The sequence below is a fragment of the Exophiala mesophila genome, assembly GCF_000836275.1.
Source record: "Exophiala mesophila strain CBS 40295 unplaced genomic scaffold supercont1.4, whole genome shotgun sequence".
In the NCBI taxonomy this organism is placed as follows: Eukaryota; Fungi; Ascomycota; class Eurotiomycetes; order Chaetothyriales; family Herpotrichiellaceae; genus Exophiala; species Exophiala mesophila.
Window position 1 is genome coordinate 201,712 of NW_015622507.1, and position 17,531 is coordinate 219,242.

The following is a 17,531-nucleotide window of genomic DNA, read 5'->3' on the forward strand; positions in this document are numbered from 1 at the left end:
CGCCACCGACAAGGAATTTGTCAGGGTCTCAGACGTGGAAAGAATATTCGACTGGGAATGATGGGGTAGGGTTTCTCAGTCACTAATACTGCCGCGGGTCTTCAGTAGAAGTGCAAGATGTTGGAGCATATACTCTTGCGGGGTTCTATATTCCACCGTCAAATATAATGGACATCCTTGCATTACGAGGCTTCTCTGTTGTTGAACACGGGGGGCAATGGCGAGCGCTGGGCAACGTGACCCAACGTGGCCACCTCCGAACTTTATCGATCCTGAAGATCGAGGACCAGCTCTTTTTAATCTATGCATCGTCCTCAGCATACTAGGCACTTTCACTGTCGGCTTCAGGCTGTACGCTCGCCTGTTCTTGACCAAAGCTCTGGGGATTGACGACATTCTCGTTGTTTTCAGCCTGATGTTCTGCATCGCCTTGTCAGTGCTGATCATTATCGCGAACAAGAAGTTCCACCTTGGCCGACATGTATGGGATATACCTGTCGCTACAATCAGCCCCCATCGACAGAACGTGTGGATCAGCCAGTGGTGTTATATTGCAGCTGCGGCACTTGTCAAAATCAGCGTGCTCCTTTTCTACCGGCGATTGAGTGTCAAGTTCACTCGTACCTTCCTGGTAGCGACATGGATTGGCATCGTTTACAATATCTGTTACTTTATCACCTTTGGAATCATCCTTCTGCGTCTATGTACTCCGGTACACGCGTACTGGATGAGGTTTGAACAGGACTGGGCCGCCACTCACAGCTTTCGATGCAATTCGGAAGCTGCATCTTTACCCATCTCTTCAGCATTGAGCGTGGTGGGAGATGTGTACAGCACAGCTCTACCCTTTGCACTCATCTGGAACTTGAAGTTACCTACGCGACAGAAGGTGGCTCTGTACGCATTGTTTTCAGTAGGCCTCCTGGCCATTGGTGCCGGTATCGCTCGAACAGTGCTTCTATACATTATTCATCACACCAAACAGGACCTAACGTTTATTCTGTGGGAGACTTGGATCTGGGCTCTAGTTGAGTTGTACGGTTCACTGTTTGCGGCAAGTGCCCCGGCTCTCAAGACGTTCTTCCGAAAAGTTGTTCAGGGGCCTGTGGCCAGCTTGAGAAAGGGCAGTTCAACAGACAGAGGCAGACCTGAAAGTGGGAAAGTTCAAGATGAAAATCGGACTCATGGTCGCACTACCCGGCCCTTGATCAGAGATGAAGAAATGGGTCTGAACCAAAGCGGAGATGTCCAGCAACCCCGAGATGAGGCATTTCTCAGGGGAATGATTCAGCAAGCGGCTCATCATGGGCGTCCAGACTCGACAAGGAGCACGGGCGAACTACAGCCTCAATTTAAGCGACCGATTTCGAAATTTGTAGACACGCAGAAGCCGCTGCCCCCTATCAAAGACCTTGAGCGGCACGAATTGCCCTGCCCTCCAACAGAGTTACCTGCCAGTCCCACGATTTCACCTTCTGGCCAAACGGAGCTGCCTGGGAGCCTGACAGCGTTACCAGATCTTTCAGCGGCATCGCTGACTATTCCGAGAGGCCGCCAGCGCCTGACCGTACCTGAGGCTACTCTGAGTCGCATTAGTGAAGGCACAGAAGGTTGGCGAAGCTCTCAACAGACCATCCACGTCGGACTGCAAATCTTGCCCGAGATGACCGGTTTCGACTTGATCCAGTTGAGCCCAAGCAATCAGCATGTGAACGCGCAAGCAAAGGGGTGAATGCCGCAAAAGATTGTATCATTTAAATACTGGAGAGACAAGAGGAAAACGGCACCGAAAACCTTGTAGATTGATTGATTTTTTATCGAAGCGGCGAAGGGCAAACAGAATAGATTTCTCCCTGGGTCATGATCAAACACCATATGAGAGATGGAATGATATGCACGACATTTGACAATTAAATGTAACATAGATAGTCTTCTCTGATAGCCTGGCGAGGCTCACTTTCGTTGAAGCTGAGAACTCTGATACAGAAGCAACAAAGTCTCAATATCATTCTGGACTATGGAACTGGGAATAGCCTGAATAAGTAGGCTATGCCAGAGGCTACTACTTGTCTTTCTGTGTTTGGCACGTCAGCGAGGTGCTAAACAGCACTCAGTAAACAAAGAGAGCGAATAACACACAGTAAATCAAGAGATCAAGGAAATGGGGTGAGTAGAGTCATTGTTCCAACTACTTTTGGCTAAGAATTATTACAGGCGAAGGGATGCTGGGATAAAGTCAGCCAAGCCCTTTGCGATTTTGATGTTTGAGAAGCGTTGCATGAATAAATTGTACCTAGGTAAGTCAAAGTTGTAGAAGTAAGTAGGTACTTGGTCTGTGTAAAGGCATATACGGAGTGCTTGTACTTACTAAACTGCACGTATGTACTAGTCCATAATCCTTGTCAGAGCCAGGAATGTCGTAGCCCGCCAACAGATACACCGAACTACCGAACAAGTGACAACTGCATGATGTAAGTATGTACGAGATCTACAATATGTGTAGGTATTGTTTCTAACAAATGCCGGGCAAGAGAACCCCCACCCCCAACAGTCAATGCCTAGACGCTGACAATACCAAGTACTCGCATGCCTAAGGGAGTCCCTAGACGATACTTACCTAGGTACCTTAGGTAGACTCCGGTACCAGATGCCGGTGAAGCCCGTATCCTAATTCTGGTTTTTATTTCTCCACTGGAATCATGGACTGACCAACTGGCCAACTGGCCACCCCCGCAAGAAGTTTGTTCGCTCATGGTTGGTTGCTAACTAACGGCTGGAATTCCGGACACACCTTCATACCTATAGTACATACCTTCTAGGTGACTTGTAGTAATAATAGTCTTGAATTGCTTCACATCTGTTACTCTTACCACGCGGCCCTTCCAAAGATATTTGCTACGACAGAAGAATACAAATCCAAAGGTCAAGATCACATTGTCCATCAATCGCACACACGTTCAGAGACCTATCAATACTTTATTTACTGCATCACCTATCACTGGGATTTCCCCCACCATGCCCAAGATCCTCATCACAGGCGCTGGAGGGTTCCTGGGCCAATTTCTCGCCAGGGAATTACTCAAGGACCCGCAGAACACGCTCGTGCTGACTGATATTGTCGACGTGCCGGTACCCAAGGGATCCAAGAATCCTCAAAATGCTACGACCGTCAAGGCAGATCTCTTAAAAGATCAGAGCGTCATCACTGCTGATCTGGACGCGGCCTATCTCTTCCACGGAATCATGTCAGCAGGCTCAGAGGCCAACTACGATCTAGGCATCGGCGTCAACCTCGAGAGCACACGGGTTATTCTAGACAAAATTCGACATGTGCGGCCGGGATTGCGTGTGATCTATTCGTCCAGCCAGGCAGTCTACGGGCAGCCACTGCCCAAGGTCGTGGATGAATCCGTTCTGCCCACTCCTGAAGGTTCTTACGGGTCGGCCAAGTTCATGATTGAAATCTTGATCAATGACATGACGCGACGGGGCTTCATCGACGGCATCGTCCTACGATTCCCCACGATTTCGGTCCGACCGGGTAAGCCAGCTCCGGCGGCCAGCGCCTTTATCTCAGGCATCATCCGCGAACCCGTTGCCGGCATCGAGGCCGTGGTTCCCATCAAAGACCGCAGTTTTCCTTCCAACGTATGTTCACCAAGTGTGCTCATTGGCAACCTCGTGCATGCCCTGACCTTGCCATCGGATGCTCTGCCCAAGCATAAACGCGTGGTCAATTCTCCAGGATTAACGGTCACGATCCAGGAGATGCTGGACGCATTGGCCAAGGTTGCAGGTGAGGACAAACTCAAGTACGTGCGTGAGGAGCACGATGAGGCCTTGGCGAGAATCCTCAAGTCATGGGCTTTCAACTTTGACAATTCGTTGGGCTTGAGCTTGGGCTTCAAGAAACCTGAGAGTTTCGAGGCTGCGGTGCAAGAGTATCTGGATTATGTAGAGGAGGAAAAGTCTTGGAAATGAGGCCGGACATTGGAGTTTATCAAACTCGAATCCAGCCTTGTGTCTAACTCAACAAGGTTCTTGGTCACTGAGCATGGCCTTTGGCCGTCCCATTGTATATATTCTGCATAAGATCCTGTCTTGAAGTCGTCTATGAACATCTAGGACTGTGGTAACATTGGAACAGTTGCCATAATGAACCATCGCTAGGGTATTTTATCCTCCGTAGGCCCTTGACTGTCGTGCTTTCAGAGATCCATACTCACAGGTGCAGCTCATCCTCATCGTTTGATGCCCTTGAGTCCTTGACCAAAAATATCCATCGGCATCACTGCCGACCAACGCCGGCCACAGCTCCGCACTAGTCCCAATCTAGGATCACTCGACTGGTGGTGCCTGCCGTTGGTACCCTTGACCCACTCACGTGCCACCCCACCTACGCCACTTCCCCTCACGGAAAGCACACCGAGTGACCGACGACATCATCATCGCCATCAGCCATCATCGCCAACCTTTCTTTCCCTCCATCACTAAACCAAAACATGCGTGGGGATCATTCAACACACTGTGACACTGCCGTGACCTTCCAAAACGGAGTGCATGGTCGTGCTTGGTCGTGCTTGGTCGCCCGTTTCGTGGGGAGATTTTATCCTTCCACCCCTTCTCAACGGGTAAATTGTTAGTTGGATGTTTTAGCCTGGGGACGCTGATTAGTGCCATCTTTTTCACGGTGGAACTTTCTATTGCTTGTCCGTCCCGTTCTCATGATTGAACCGGCTGTAGCGCCGGCCTGGACGAACTGTTGATTGTCCATCTTGCATGTGCCATAAGAATAGAATCTTCCCAAGTTCTTCAATTGTATATGACACCTCCATAGAATCCAATCTTGACTCTTGAGCTCTGGCTGTATCTGAAAACGAGCTTCCCTCGGGCGATACTCATCACGTTGTCTACTAATCGACCAAGATATAACATATACGCTACTCACCCACCCACTCTCTCTCATCTACACACCCACCCTCACAGGAAGCCAGTCATAGCAACACCTTCCCCAGTTTCGACTCCGACCTTGATTCGCTTTCTTAACCCCTCAAAATGCCCATTTCCGACAACATTTCAGTGCGGATTCTCAAGGCGGCCGAGGAGGGCCGATATGGAGTTCCAGGAGTGGTTTGCTACAACCTAGAGGCAATCATCGCATGTCGCAAAGCCGCCGAGGCAAAGAATTCGCCTTGCCAGATCCTGCTGTTTCCCTGGGCCCAGGAGTATGCATACGATAACCTGGTGAACCTGGCGGCCGACGTGTGCCGGTCCGCCAAAGTGCCCATGTCACTACACCTGGATCACGCCCAATCGGCCGAGGCGATCAAGGCCGCCGCCCAGACGGGCAAATTCGACTCCATCATGGTCGACATGTCACACTATGAGAAAGAGGAAAACCTTGCCCGGACAAAGGACTTGGTCAGCTATTGTCACGAGTTGGGCATCGCAACCGAGGCCGAGCCCGGCCGCATCAACGGTGGCGAGGCTGGCGTCCAGGACACGGGGGATCTTGAGGGAATCCTGACCACCCCCGAGGAGGCTTTGCAGTTCATCGCCACTGGCATCGACTTCCTGGCCCCCGCCATTGGCAACGTCCACGGACCCTACAATGGCGTGGAGAACATCCATCTCGACTTCCCCCGCCTGGCCCGCATTCGTGATGCCAGTCTGGGCAAGGTCACCTTGGTCATGCACGGAACCAACGAGTTTACAGCCGACATCTTTAAACAGTGTGTCGAGGCCGGTATGACCCGCCTCAACGTCAACCAGATTGTTCTGTGGAAGTACGAAAAGTATGCCCAGGAAAAGGCCGGCCGGACACCTCTGACTCAATTCATGGAGGAGGGTACCGCCCTGATACAGGAGCGCATCGAATGGATGATGGATGCTGTGGGAAGTACGGGAAAGGCCGCTGATGTGGAAAATGTAAGAAGACTTTAGCAACACAATCGCTGCAAATAAAACGCAATGGGTCATAGATGGGAATCCACGCTTTGATACATAGCACCACGTCCAGGGAGCTGTGCCCCTGTCCTCCACTACGCCTCGGCCCCCGATCGTTGTGGATTGACGCCCATGCACCTTGGGCTTCGTTCATGGTCATAGAACAGGGCTTGGTCAATCATGACTTGGTGTCCGCCCCAATGCTTTCCTTGAGCGCGTCTTCCGTCGCCTTCTTGACTCTCTCGTCCTCATCCAAATCTTTCTTAGATCCTGCCGCATCAGCCCCAGCAGCTGCCACATCTCCATCCTTGAGCGTTATCGGCTTGGCGTCCTTCTCCTCATCACTGTCACCTAGACTGAACGGATCATTATCGGCCACAGGGCTTGGGTCAATCTTGGACATGGGCTGCCATTTGCTTGTCTTGCCCCCTGAACCAGGCGCCGCTGGAACACTGGAGTACGGCGGCGCAGCGTCAGAGTTTGCTGAGTACATATCCTTGATTTCTTCAGGCGGGCCATCTTGGAATGACACCTTTCGGGCATTGCCAGGCGATGGCCGTCTCTCACCAGCGCCTCCTGACTTGAACAAGTTTGGGTTAGCCGTAGGTCGACTTGATGTGCGTGGAGGTGCTTCTCCGTCTCGCAATTCAAGCTTGGAAAAATCATCACCAATCAATTGAGGATCGGCATCATATCGTTGAAGGTCGGCCGATCGTCGCATATCAGCACTCCGACGGTTGGGATATGCATTTGTTGATTGAAACCCCGATGCTGCCTGCTGTTGACCCGGTCGAGGAGGCTGTGGGGGTCGATATCCGTCGTCTTCTTCGCCGTCAAAGTTCTTCTTCAGCGCAGTGATCCAACTATTGACAGTTTTCTGAGTCTCTTGAAATCCTTTACGTATATTGTCACGAATCTCAGGGAGGTCATCTATAGTTCGCCCAATTAGTCAATTGATCGCCATCACCTTGCTGTGTACCTTGATTGCTTACCATCAATGAAACTGCGCCATGGCACATCATCTGGGTTTGGGTTAGAACCTGGTCGACCGGGTCTTGACCCTGGGAGATGTTCATTGTACCGATCCCCAGAACGTCTTGGCCCAGACCCGGCACCGCTGTAATGCTCCGCCAATTGTCTGGCATAGAGCTCGTCGGACTCCAATTGGCTCATCTTTCCCGGGACATGAGGTTGCTGTTGTGGCCGTATTGGGCGAGGAGGCTGCAATGGTGGATCCGGCTCCCGCTGAGAGTCTGGGTCCGTCATTCCCAGGAGAGCATTGAACGCAGGCTCGACGTTGCCGCCGCTGGCTGAGAGTACGGCTTTTACGACACCGGGATCAATAGAAGGAAACGCCTCTCTCAAAGTCTGCTCGGCTTGTTCACGAGGGCTGAGAGGCCGTTGGGGCTTCGCTGGTGGGAGTGGTTCATCTTTCGGGGGAGGGTTGGGGGTCTTGTCGGTGGCGATGGTACCGGTCTCTTGATCGCTATCAAAGTCCAATGCACGAGCAGTCGTTGGAGATTCGGGAGGGGCATCAGATGGCTTGAGTGGGGAGACAGGCGAAGGCTTTGCAAGATTATCAGCATGGAACGGGGGATAGAGGAGCCGACAACGACACTTACAGTACGGTCTCGCTTGGAGGCCATGTTGTTGAAGGTTACCGACGCAAGTTTGTTCAGGTGAGGGAAGAGATCGTATGTTCGCAGGAGTGATGTTGAGGTGTAGGCAGCAGTGAAATCAGATGAGACGACACATGCTCCTGGCGATGGCTTTGTCTGATGAGTTGTCTTGAACCCTGATCCTCACACTTAAGCCGCAGTTGCTGTGCCTGCAGGCTGCTGGTGCCACTTGCCGTGCTTGCCCAGGTTCCAAGTCTTGGCGGGGTCACTTGCACCTGCCAGTATGACGAAGGCCAATGTGGCTGTGAATCAGGTTCTGTGGCGTAATTCTGTGGCGGTGCATCAAACGTCTGTCAAATCAGAATCTCCATCTTCATCCCTTTCCCTCCTCTCCTGTCTCCCAATGTCCAATGTCCAATGTCGGTGATGGTGGGCGTGGAGTTGCACAATTAGAAGGAGCACGCATGTTGCTGATGCGTGCATAGGCATAGGTCTCGTGCAATGGCCGACTCGGATCTTTCGTTTATCCCTGCACTATATACACCCTCAGCACTACTCCCCATCGCTCGTCATCGCCAGAGTTTGTTGTACACAATCGAGACACATCAGGTGACGGTCATCATTGGTCAGACGGGTAGTGGGAAAACTACTCAACTTCCTCAGTTCCTTGATCAAGCAGGATGGTCCTCGGGTGGAAAATGTATCGCCATCACACAGGTGGGTAAGTCACCGAGGTCACGAGATGTGAAATGTATTTGACAATTCAACAGCCACGGAGAGTCGCCGTCACCACGGTTGCCGCTAGAGTGGCAGAAGAAATGAAATGTCAACTAGGCGATGCGGTCGGTTACTCCATTCGATTCGAAGATGTAACCTCGGCCAAAACAAGGATCAAATTTTTGACTGATGGCATGTTGTTGCGCGAAGCTCTTGTTGACCCTTTGTTGTCAAGATATTCCGTCATCATGGTTGATGAGGCTCACGAAAGATCACTCAGCTCCGACATCCTCGTTGGCTTACTAAAAAAGATCATGAAGCGCCGGCCAGAATTGAAAATCATAATCAGCAGTGCAACTCTTGATGCTGACCGTTTCGCCGAGTTTTTCAAGGGTACAGACTCCTCTGATGAGCATGTTCGCATCGTCAGTATTGAAGGTCGCTCTCATCCCGTTGATATCATGTTTCTCGATCAACCAACAGATAACTATGTCGAGCAAGCTGTTCAAACTGCTTTCAAGATTCACCAACAAGAAGCCCCAGGTGATATATTAGTCTTTTTAACTGGCCGAGATGAGATTGAGACATCGATGGAGCAGCTCTCAGACCTTGCCGCTACTCTTCCGCCCCAATCACAGGCCATTCAACCACTTCCACTATACGCAGGTCTCAGCACCGATGAGCAGATGTACGTCTTCTCCGAGGCAGCAGAGAACACCAGAAAAGTCATACTCAGCACCAATATTGCCGAAGCGTCGGTCACCATTCCTGGAATCGTCTATGTCATCGATTGTGGCTTCGTCAAGCTGCGATCTTTCAACCCAGAAACCAATATCGAAACTCTCACCGCGTTTCCCACATCGAAGGCTTCGGCCATCCAACGCACGGGTCGAGCCGGAAGGACTCGACCAGGCAAATGCTTCCGTCTTTACACCCAACAAGCCTACAGATCATTGCCGGATACCACCGCCCCAGAAATCCAACGCTCGAATCTCGCCCCGATCGTGCTACAGCTCAAAGCTCTAGGTATTGATAACATCGTGCGCTTCGACTTTCTCTCCCCACCGCCTTCTCAGCTCCTGGTTCGAGCCTTTGATCTCCTTTACTCCCTGGGAGCTGTGGATGACTACGCCAAACTCACAATTCCGCTCGGTACCCGGATGTCCGAACTCTCCATTCCTCCCATGATGGCCAAATCCCTGCTGGCATCCTCGGACCCCAAATTTGCGTGCCAAGCCGAAATATTGAGCATCGCTGCCATGACCTCGCTCCAGGGGAATATCTGGTTTCACCATAGCGGCGAAAAGAAAGCCATGGAGCTCTCACGACGAAAGTTCGCCGTCGAAGAAGGTGACCATTTGACCTATCTAAATGTCTATCAAGCTTTCGTTACCAAGGGCCGAAAAGAGGCCAAATGGTGTCATGAGAATCACCTTAATTTCCAATCCATGACTCGCGCGGTCAGCATTCGCAATCAACTGCGTCGCTATCTTGAGCGGCTTGGGGTCAAAATTGAAGATCCGTCCTTGGTTCCATCTACTGTACCATCTCACCATTCAGGCGTTGGTACGAACGGAGCTCTTTCTCAAGCATCTTCTCGCGATAGGACTCTCAACATTCTGAAGTGCCTCACCACCGGCTTCTTCTCCCACGCGGCTAAGATGCAGCCAGATGGTTCCTTTAAGACAGTGTCTGGAGGTGTGACGATGCATGCGCACCCTACGAGTTTGATGTTCAATCGTAAGGCTGACTATGTGGTATTCCATGAATTGTTGGAAAGCCGGGAAAAAATCTTCATCAAGGACATCAGTAAAGTGGAGAAGAGCTGGCTGGTAGACTATGGAGGCGGCTTTTACATGCTGAAAAGTTAGCGAGCGTCCGAGAATGCGCCTTGCATGACTTTAATACTTGGCAGGCGAGTCGTGCGACGTGGACCAAGTCAGAGGCTGAGTAAGACAGTGCTTGAGAGTCTCTTGGCTGACAGGACCATCATCTCCCTATTGTAATATCATATTCCACGTACTATTCTTGGACTCATCGGTCCATCTCACCCTGAAGTGGGATGCAAAGTGACGTCTGATACTCAAGGCGCGGGCCAATAGCCCATCCACGGCCGACTGAAATTCGTGTCTGGCATCAGTCATAATCGTAATTCGTAATGGCTTCTCGTTGGGTAAAGCTAAAGGCCTCCTCTTCCGTCGCCAACCCCTTGTCCTTTCGCTTCTTCAATTCTCCTGGCCCTTCTTTACACACATCACACGCAAAAAGACAATCCACCGATGCAGGATCATCGCCAAAGTACTTGGCCACTAGTGCGTGCCGGCAGACCGTCGTGCCTTCGCAGAAATCGACCACGCTTTTCAGAGATTGCAATCGTGATTTGGCTTTGGTCTTATTCTTCTCTTTGTTGGCATCCATGCGAGTGCGGTAGTCACAGCGATCCTTCTCTTCCCGCGTATATAGGATGAGGCTAGAGGCAGCTTTACCATCGCGTCCAGCGCGTCCTGATTCTTGGGTGAATGCCTCCATACCTCGTGGAAGGCCGTAGTGAATGACAAAGCGAATGTTGGGAACGTCGATGCCCATCCCGAAGGCAGTTGTGGCGCAGATGATGTTGAAGCTAGCCTTCAAGCTTTCCATATCTATTGTAGTGCTAGTGGAAGTACGGAGATCAGATTGATTGGTGTTGGCGAGGCGGAGGAAGGATGCTTGTACTTTGGTTCTCTGATCTGTATCGAGACCTGCATGGTAGGCTTGAGCATGGATTCCAGCTGTGGACAATTTGAGGGCGAGGTGATCTGCCGCAGCACGTAGAGGGACATAGATTATACCAGTGATTGGTGGCAACGCTATGCAAGACTTGTCCGATTGTTGTTGTTGCAGCTGTCTTTGGCGAGTGGCTCTTCTCTGATGCATGAATTTCAATCTCGCTACCAGGTATGGGAAAACATCGTCCATGCCATTTTCTGGATTGGACTCGGAGAAATACTGTATCTCATAGTGAATATTAGGCCGAGCAGTTGAAGTTGAGAAAGACTTTGTCGTGGCATAATCAAGATGGAGGAATTTAAAAATGTCATCCCGAACCTGCTTGGTGGCTGTCGCTGTAACGGCGATGATTGGTACTTTGGGGCAATTCAGGTTTGTTTTGAGCCAGACTAAGTCCTTGTAGGCAGGGCGAAAATCATGGCCCCATTCACTGATACAGTGCGCCTCGTCGATAGCGATGCGAGTCAATTGGCCTTGTCGATGGATCTTGAGAATGAGCCTGCGGAAGTGGTCAGTTGAGCAAAGCTCGGGGGTGACGTAGAGGAGCTTGGTTTCTGGGTGGCCACATAAGAGGTCGGTCTCAATACGCTGCTTCTCGGCCCATGATGTCTTGCTATTGATGCACTCGACGGCGATGTCCAGCTGTTTTGCAGCAAAGACTTGATTCTCCATCAAGGCTAGCAGAGGCGAGATGACGACTGTGACACCGGTCGAAACGACAGCGGGTAGTTGGTAGCATAGTGATTTGCCAAAGGACGTGGCTGCACACAGAAAGACATCATGGCCATCGATAACGGCGTGAACTACGTCTTCCTGAAGAGCCCTGAAGGATTCTTTCTTGAAGACTCTCCTGAGGATGAAACCAAGGTCTGTCACATCGGGCTTTCTCTGCTGGGGCTTGCGTACCATTGCACGTCATGCACGCCGGATTCTCGAGATGGTAGTGATGTCCGATGGAGAAAAGATATTCATTCATAAGCACTCGTCAAGGGACCGACGACGAAGTTGAGAACGCGTCAAGGGCACACCATGTCGCGTGATAAGATCCACCGTATCTGATACATAGGTCGGATCACATTTCTTCTTGGCTGCAGAGCCTTGCTGAGTGGCAACTCACACCACAACTTTGTCCAGTTGTCAAGGTCCAATGTGCTTGAGATCGTTCAGGAGGTAACAGTCTTTCTGTATATACTTCGTACTATGCTAGGCATGCTGACGGGAATGCCGTATGTCACTTGGTTGAGGCTCTTCTACCCATGAAATTGGTGCAATTGGTCCTCACTCTATGGGCGTATCACGTGATAAGAGATTCGCAGAATGAGCCTATTTGAGTTTAGCTCGCAGTCACGCCAACATCTGAAACGCTATCGTCACCAATAATTCATCTAGATTTCAGGGAGGCAGCAGAGTTCTCTGTGCATTCAAAAGAGCCAGGGCCCTGGAGGGCCGATCCTCTTGCAGCTTGGTTTCTTCTTTCCATACTCTCAGCCACATGTTCTGCATCTGTCTAGGTGATTAATCATACTATGTTTAAGGTCCGTCTTTTGAAGCACCCGATGTGCCATGGTAGGAATTTCGCGGAATAGAGGTTGCGGGACATGCAGGAAACGGAAAATCTTGGTATGGCCTCGACTCAAACGTATCCCTCAAGGACCTGCTGACAGTATTATTCAACCTTGCAGTGCTCTCAAGAACGGCCTGCGTGTGCACAATGTATCAAATCCAAACGAGTTTGTGCTGGTTATCGGCTGTGGCCGGTCTTTGTCGACTACGAAGCTCGCAATCAGCCAGGCCTCAAGTTTCGGCCGCGTCCAACGACCAAAGATGATTGTATCTCGGTCAGGGGTATGGAGAGACCCGCGACTGAGATTATCTCCCAGGAATCGACACCGACTTGCAAGGAGTTGAGCCAGAGCCCAGAGATGAAGTTGATTCAAATGAACCTTCTGCCGTCCTATCGACAACAGCTTCTTTGTGAATACGTCGTTCAAATCATTCCTATGAGCAAGCTTGGTCGGTTGAAAGAGCATATGTGGTTTTTGTCGCTGCCCTCTCTGCCTCATCTAAGCGCTGCATTGGAAGTATCGGCCGTCGCTTTGTGTGCGGCAAAGCTAGGGGATTACAAGCAAGACAAGCGTCTCGCCTTTGAAGGATCGCGGTTGTACCATCGAGCCCTCGGGGAATTGATCAAAGCATTATTCCGGCCCGAGTCGGCGATGGATGATCAAACCTTGGCAGCCTGTGCCCTGCTTACCCATTACGAAATGAGCCAGTGTCCTCAGAACTCGGTTCTTGCATACACGCAGCACATGTTAGGGTTCCGGAAGTTGGTCCACTTGAGGGGGCCTGAGAGGCATGCCACTGGCATGGCACACGAGATCTTTCTCGTATTCCGGACCCAAGAGGTAGGCTACTGAAGTCGAGGCCTACTCCGCTATTACTGAATGCTTGACAGATCCTCCATGATATCGTGACGGACCAGCTGGGCTTCATCACTGAACCTGCATGGCAACAGATCCCGTGGCAGGGCAGGCGAAAGCCAGCCGAGGATCGCATCTGGGATTTGCTCACCTTGTCTCCAATTCTGCTCAATCACCAGCGAGCCTTGGAACAGATGAGTCTTCAAGACCAGCCTCGTGCTGCCATGGCTATTATCAAACTGTGCTGGGATTTAGATGAACAACTGACAGCAATTTGTAAGGAAGTTCTCGAAGGACATGAAACTCCACATTACTGGCCAGTGAAACCCAAGTACACAAGCTACGACGGGAGTAAAGACGGTGACTTAGTGATGCCCTTGGTATTCTACTTTGAGGATTTGGCCGCAGCGAGATTACACATCACTCTGTGGACAGCACAAGCACTCTTCTGGCATACAATGACAGAACTATACAAGAGAGTATCTGCGTTATTGCGAGCAAATGCGGCAATTGATGTACAAGAGCTGCACCCTAACCTGGAAAACTTTTCAATACCGGCTGTTGACTCTCCTCGCGCTGATGACTACCATCTTCCACCACTCGAACATCGGTGTGACTTTTTCACACCGGTGTACAACATTATTCGCTCTACAGAATTCTGCCTGCAGGATGAATTTTTGGACCTGGGCGCCAAGACGGTGGCTGCACCGCTGAGGTTGGCGATGGAAACCATCCGAGGAATACCAAAATATGAAGCAGAGTATCGATGGGGGGATCGAATGATGGTTGAGATTCAAAATCGATCGTTGCGCATGCTCGCGCTCTATGTACAAGACTGGGAGGCTGTCTCCCCTAGGACACACGTCGCACCACTCGAATGAAGAAGGGAAAATAAGACTTGATCAAAATCACTAAAGATTCTAACTGGCAGTAAACCGTGAGCTTTAGCTCCAGCTCCAGCTTCATAAACAAATCCCTCATCAGTTTGGTCTGTTGACTGTTGCTCTGTTGGTATGGCTGCACCTGATGCGTCTAAACTTGCCACTAGATACTACGGGGAAGTATTGATGGGGCTTGTGCTAATCCGTGGTCACATCATCTTTTTCTTGCCCCTGCTTTCCAACCTTCATTGTACCAAGCCCATACAACAGTCTCTCTTTAACGACCCCCTGGGCTGTTGCTTTTGCATTTCATTACACTTACTCTTGTTAGACTCATGGGGATGGATGTCGTTGCATGATTTTCACTCACCAAATTTTGAGAAATGGCTTCCCAGCCGGGCCCTGTGATGGAGTTCCTTGGTCGAGTGGCATATGAACTTCATCTGATGCGACCCCTTTTCCCTACTTACCTCCATCTCCTGGTCTCAGCAATCTTCCCAATCTACACTGCAGCTCACGCTTCTCTGACACGACCGCCATGTGCGGCTCCGGAAAAGGGAGAACGAAAGCGGGTGCGTGACGACGTTGGTGATGACGATGAAGAACTTGATTCACGCACGATCGAGACATTGACCCCGTCAGATGCATTGCTATTCCCCTTATTGGCCGGTGCGACATTAGCGTTGCTATACTTCATTCTGAAATGGCTTCAGGACCCGGCTTGGCTGAACTGGTGCCTGGGACTATATTTCTCCCAAATAGGACTCTTCTTCGCAACGAGATTTTTAAAGGACGCCTTCTCTTTGCTGCGATCCTTTTCACTCCCAACGAGCTATTCGGGTGCCGGTCAAATATGGAAGGTCGATCAGAAAGCAAGATGCTTCATATCAAACAGCGGACAAATCAGTCAATCGCCACTCCCGGGTTGGCTTCGTCATCTCCCCCTTCCAAGCCCCATCAGTCGACGTATATGGACCCTCCGCAAAGGCTTGTATTTGAAAGCGCAACTGGATTTCCGCCTGCACCGTATACTTGGTGTAAAAACATCTGTGGATCTTCTGGGCGTGGTCAGCCTTAGCCTCGCATCCGCATTGGTCTATGTCCATACCTTCATCGCGAAGCCATGGTATTTGACAAATTTCTTGGGGTTTTCTTTCTGTTACGGTTCTCTTCAATTTATTACACCTACTACTGCCTGGACGGGGACATTAATCCTCGGTGCACTCTTCTTCTACGACATCTACTTTGTTTTCTTCACACCAATGATGGTGACGGTGGCAACTAAGCTTGACGTCCCGATCAAATTACTTTTCCCTCGTCCTGATGGCTGTGTTTACCCAGTAGGAGCGCCGGAAGGATCACAGGCGATGGAAGAGTATCTTCAATGTCTGGCCAAGAATCGGACAATGGCCATGCTTGGGCTTGGCGACATCGTGGTGCCAGGCATGTTACTGGCTTTTGCCCTAAGGTTTGACCTCTACTTGTTTTACCTCAGGCAGAGCAACAGCACTGGAAATGTGGAACAGGAAGTGTCGGGTGATAAGAAGCAAACAAGCCCAACCTATCTGGGCGCGAGGGGCAAGTGGGGAGAGCGCTTTTGGACCGGACGCAGACTCTGGGGCAAAGAGCTCCAAGCAAGAAGTTTTCCCAAGCCGTACTTTTATGCCACAGCGGTGGGGTACATCATCGGCATGCTTGCAACGGTGACGGTAATGCAAGTCGCACAGCATGCTCAGCCAGCCCTTTTGTATCTCGTTCCGGGTGTTCTGTTGTCATTATGGGGCACCGCTTTGTTCAGAGGCGATCTCAAGCTGCTTTTCGACTATAGCGAGTCTCCAGAGATGGAACAGACAAGCAAAGAGGAGAAAGCAAAAGAACCCAAGCAGAACAAATCCGAAGATAAGTCAGTCTGCGATGCTGAACCGGGACATGACAAAGACGGTGTGGGAGTTGATGTGGAGCAGAAGCCTGAAGTCCATGTCCAGAAGACAGGGGAAACCCGCAAAGGCGACAAAGACCAGCTCTGTTTGATTCATTTTGCCATCACACTGCCCATAGAGCCTTCAGGCTCTGACGTCAAAACGATAGCTGACGGCACTACACAAGCGCTTTCGCACGAATCATGTCCAACCGACAAGATGGACACAATACCCGAGAACGTAGAGGGACGAATCCGAGATCGAGAGAATGAAGGCGAGCCGCCGGGGAAGAGGGCTAGGAAGCAGTGATTATGATCAAAATCGAGTGTGCACGATGCATTTGTTTCGGACGGCATGGACATGGGCATGGGCATGCCTGGAGCATAGCGAGGACCAGAGTTACGGGCCAAGGGATGGATGAACTTTGTGGTCAAGCTCACTACAGTGACTAGAATTGGTAGCCTATCTCTTGAGTGGGTTTTGCCAACGAGTTCGCCGATTGTGATCAAAACATGATATCACAGCGGGATGTCGGTTCAAGTACCAGGTTGGTCACTTTTTAAACGCCCATATGCTTCTTTCTCTGCCTTTATTTGTTCAGTTCTTGTGCTTTGGCCCTGAGTTCGTCCTTGGAAGGTGCTTCGGTCGGGATGTCTGGAGCATTGCAGTGTAAGTACTATGAACATGACCTCGTGACCTGGGGAGACGAAGCTGAGGGACAACATACCATCTGAGATCTGAGGACCCTTGCCTTGATGATGATGAGGCTGAGCCTTTTGATGTATAGGATGATCAGATGCGTTTGAGTCACTGGATTCTTTGGCAACTTTGTCAGTGATGCTGCCTCTGGGCTCAGAGTGGGTTTCTTCTGTAGGATGGGCAGGCATGATGGAAAGAGATGTTGAGAAAACAAGTAGTATTGGATGTGGTGTCTGAAATCGAGTATTGGCTGCTCTTGGAGGGTCAGATTAGAACGTTAGTGAACAGTCTGAAGATAAATTGAGAGGAGGGACATGTATATAAACTCATGGTCCAGGTCAAGGCAACAGGGCAATGCATGAGTTTGTTTGGATGAAATCAGATGACGATGACGTCTGAGAAATGTCATTTGTGACGGGCGATTGTCGATGTTTGGTGGGGTTGAGATTCAAACTGAACCAGAATGACGATTGTGATCCAACGAGGGGGGTTAATGTACCGAGTCAGGTGCCAGCTTGCCAATTGGCCCTGGGGTCCAAGTTAAGTAGAGGCAAGTAAAAG

At 50.6% G+C, this 17,531-nt stretch overlaps 9 protein-coding genes across 9 annotated transcripts; 6 read left to right on the forward strand and 3 right to left on the reverse strand.

Moving 5' to 3' along the window:
• Window positions 1–217: 217 nt before the first annotated feature.
• PV10_05339 (uncharacterized protein) lies at window positions 218–1,732 on the forward strand (the record flags this gene model as incomplete). The annotated part of the gene is made up of 1 exon (XM_016369994.1): window positions 218–1,732. The coding sequence occupies one exon, from the start codon at window positions 218–220 to the stop codon at window positions 1,730–1,732; it is 1,515 nt and encodes a 504-aa protein (XP_016222287.1).
• Window positions 1,733–2,840: 1,108 nt separating this feature from the next.
• Window positions 2,841–4,141, forward strand: PV10_05340 (uncharacterized protein). The gene has a single exon (XM_016369995.1). It carries the CDS (start codon window positions 3,016–3,018, stop codon window positions 3,979–3,981), a length of 966 nt encoding a protein of 321 aa, XP_016222288.1. The 5' UTR covers window positions 2,841–3,015; the 3' UTR covers window positions 3,982–4,141.
• A 701-nt stretch (window positions 4,142–4,842) lies between these two features.
• PV10_05341 (uncharacterized protein) lies at window positions 4,843–6,034 on the forward strand. Its single transcript, XM_016369996.1, has one exon. It carries the CDS (start codon window positions 5,056–5,058, stop codon window positions 5,941–5,943), a length of 888 nt encoding a protein of 295 aa, XP_016222289.1. The 5' UTR covers window positions 4,843–5,055; the 3' UTR covers window positions 5,944–6,034.
• On the reverse strand, window positions 5,886–7,746 carry PV10_05342 (uncharacterized protein). The gene is made up of 3 exons (XM_016369997.1): window positions 7,569–7,746; window positions 6,939–7,512; window positions 5,886–6,876 (listed from the first exon to the last, which is right to left on the reverse strand). The coding sequence occupies exons 1-3, from the start codon at window positions 7,590–7,592 to the stop codon at window positions 6,125–6,127; spliced, it is 1,350 nt and encodes a 449-aa protein (XP_016222290.1). The 5' UTR covers window positions 7,593–7,746; the 3' UTR covers window positions 5,886–6,124.
• A 234-nt stretch (window positions 7,747–7,980) lies between these two features.
• Window positions 7,981–10,308, forward strand: PV10_05343 (uncharacterized protein). Its single transcript, XM_016369998.1, has 2 exons — window positions 7,981–8,286; window positions 8,336–10,308. The coding sequence occupies exon 2, from the start codon at window positions 8,384–8,386 to the stop codon at window positions 10,151–10,153; it is 1,770 nt and encodes a 589-aa protein (XP_016222291.1). The 5' UTR covers window positions 7,981–8,286; window positions 8,336–8,383; the 3' UTR covers window positions 10,154–10,308.
• PV10_05344 (uncharacterized protein) lies at window positions 10,037–12,088 on the reverse strand. Its single transcript, XM_016369999.1, has one exon. It carries the CDS (start codon window positions 11,958–11,960, stop codon window positions 10,419–10,421), a length of 1,542 nt encoding a protein of 513 aa, XP_016222292.1. The 5' UTR covers window positions 11,961–12,088; the 3' UTR covers window positions 10,037–10,418.
• Window positions 12,089–12,454: 366 nt separating this feature from the next.
• On the forward strand, window positions 12,455–14,401 carry PV10_05345 (uncharacterized protein). The gene is made up of 3 exons (XM_016370000.1): window positions 12,455–12,671; window positions 12,734–13,456; window positions 13,507–14,401. Exons 1-3 carry the CDS (start codon window positions 12,615–12,617, stop codon window positions 14,350–14,352), a joined length of 1,626 nt encoding a protein of 541 aa, XP_016222293.1. The 5' UTR covers window positions 12,455–12,614; the 3' UTR covers window positions 14,353–14,401.
• Window positions 14,402–14,619: 218 nt separating this feature from the next.
• On the forward strand, window positions 14,620–17,053 carry PV10_05346 (uncharacterized protein). Its single transcript, XM_016370001.1, has one exon. The coding sequence runs from the start codon at window positions 14,736–14,738 to the stop codon at window positions 16,578–16,580; it is 1,845 nt and encodes a 614-aa protein (XP_016222294.1). The 5' UTR covers window positions 14,620–14,735; the 3' UTR covers window positions 16,581–17,053.
• Window positions 16,639–17,452, reverse strand: PV10_05347 (uncharacterized protein). The gene is made up of 2 exons (XM_016370002.1): window positions 16,999–17,452; window positions 16,639–16,925 (listed from the first exon to the last, which is right to left on the reverse strand). The coding sequence occupies exons 1-2, from the start codon at window positions 17,156–17,158 to the stop codon at window positions 16,861–16,863; spliced, it is 225 nt and encodes a 74-aa protein (XP_016222295.1). The 5' UTR covers window positions 17,159–17,452; the 3' UTR covers window positions 16,639–16,860.
• Window positions 17,453–17,531: the final 79 nt, after the last annotated feature.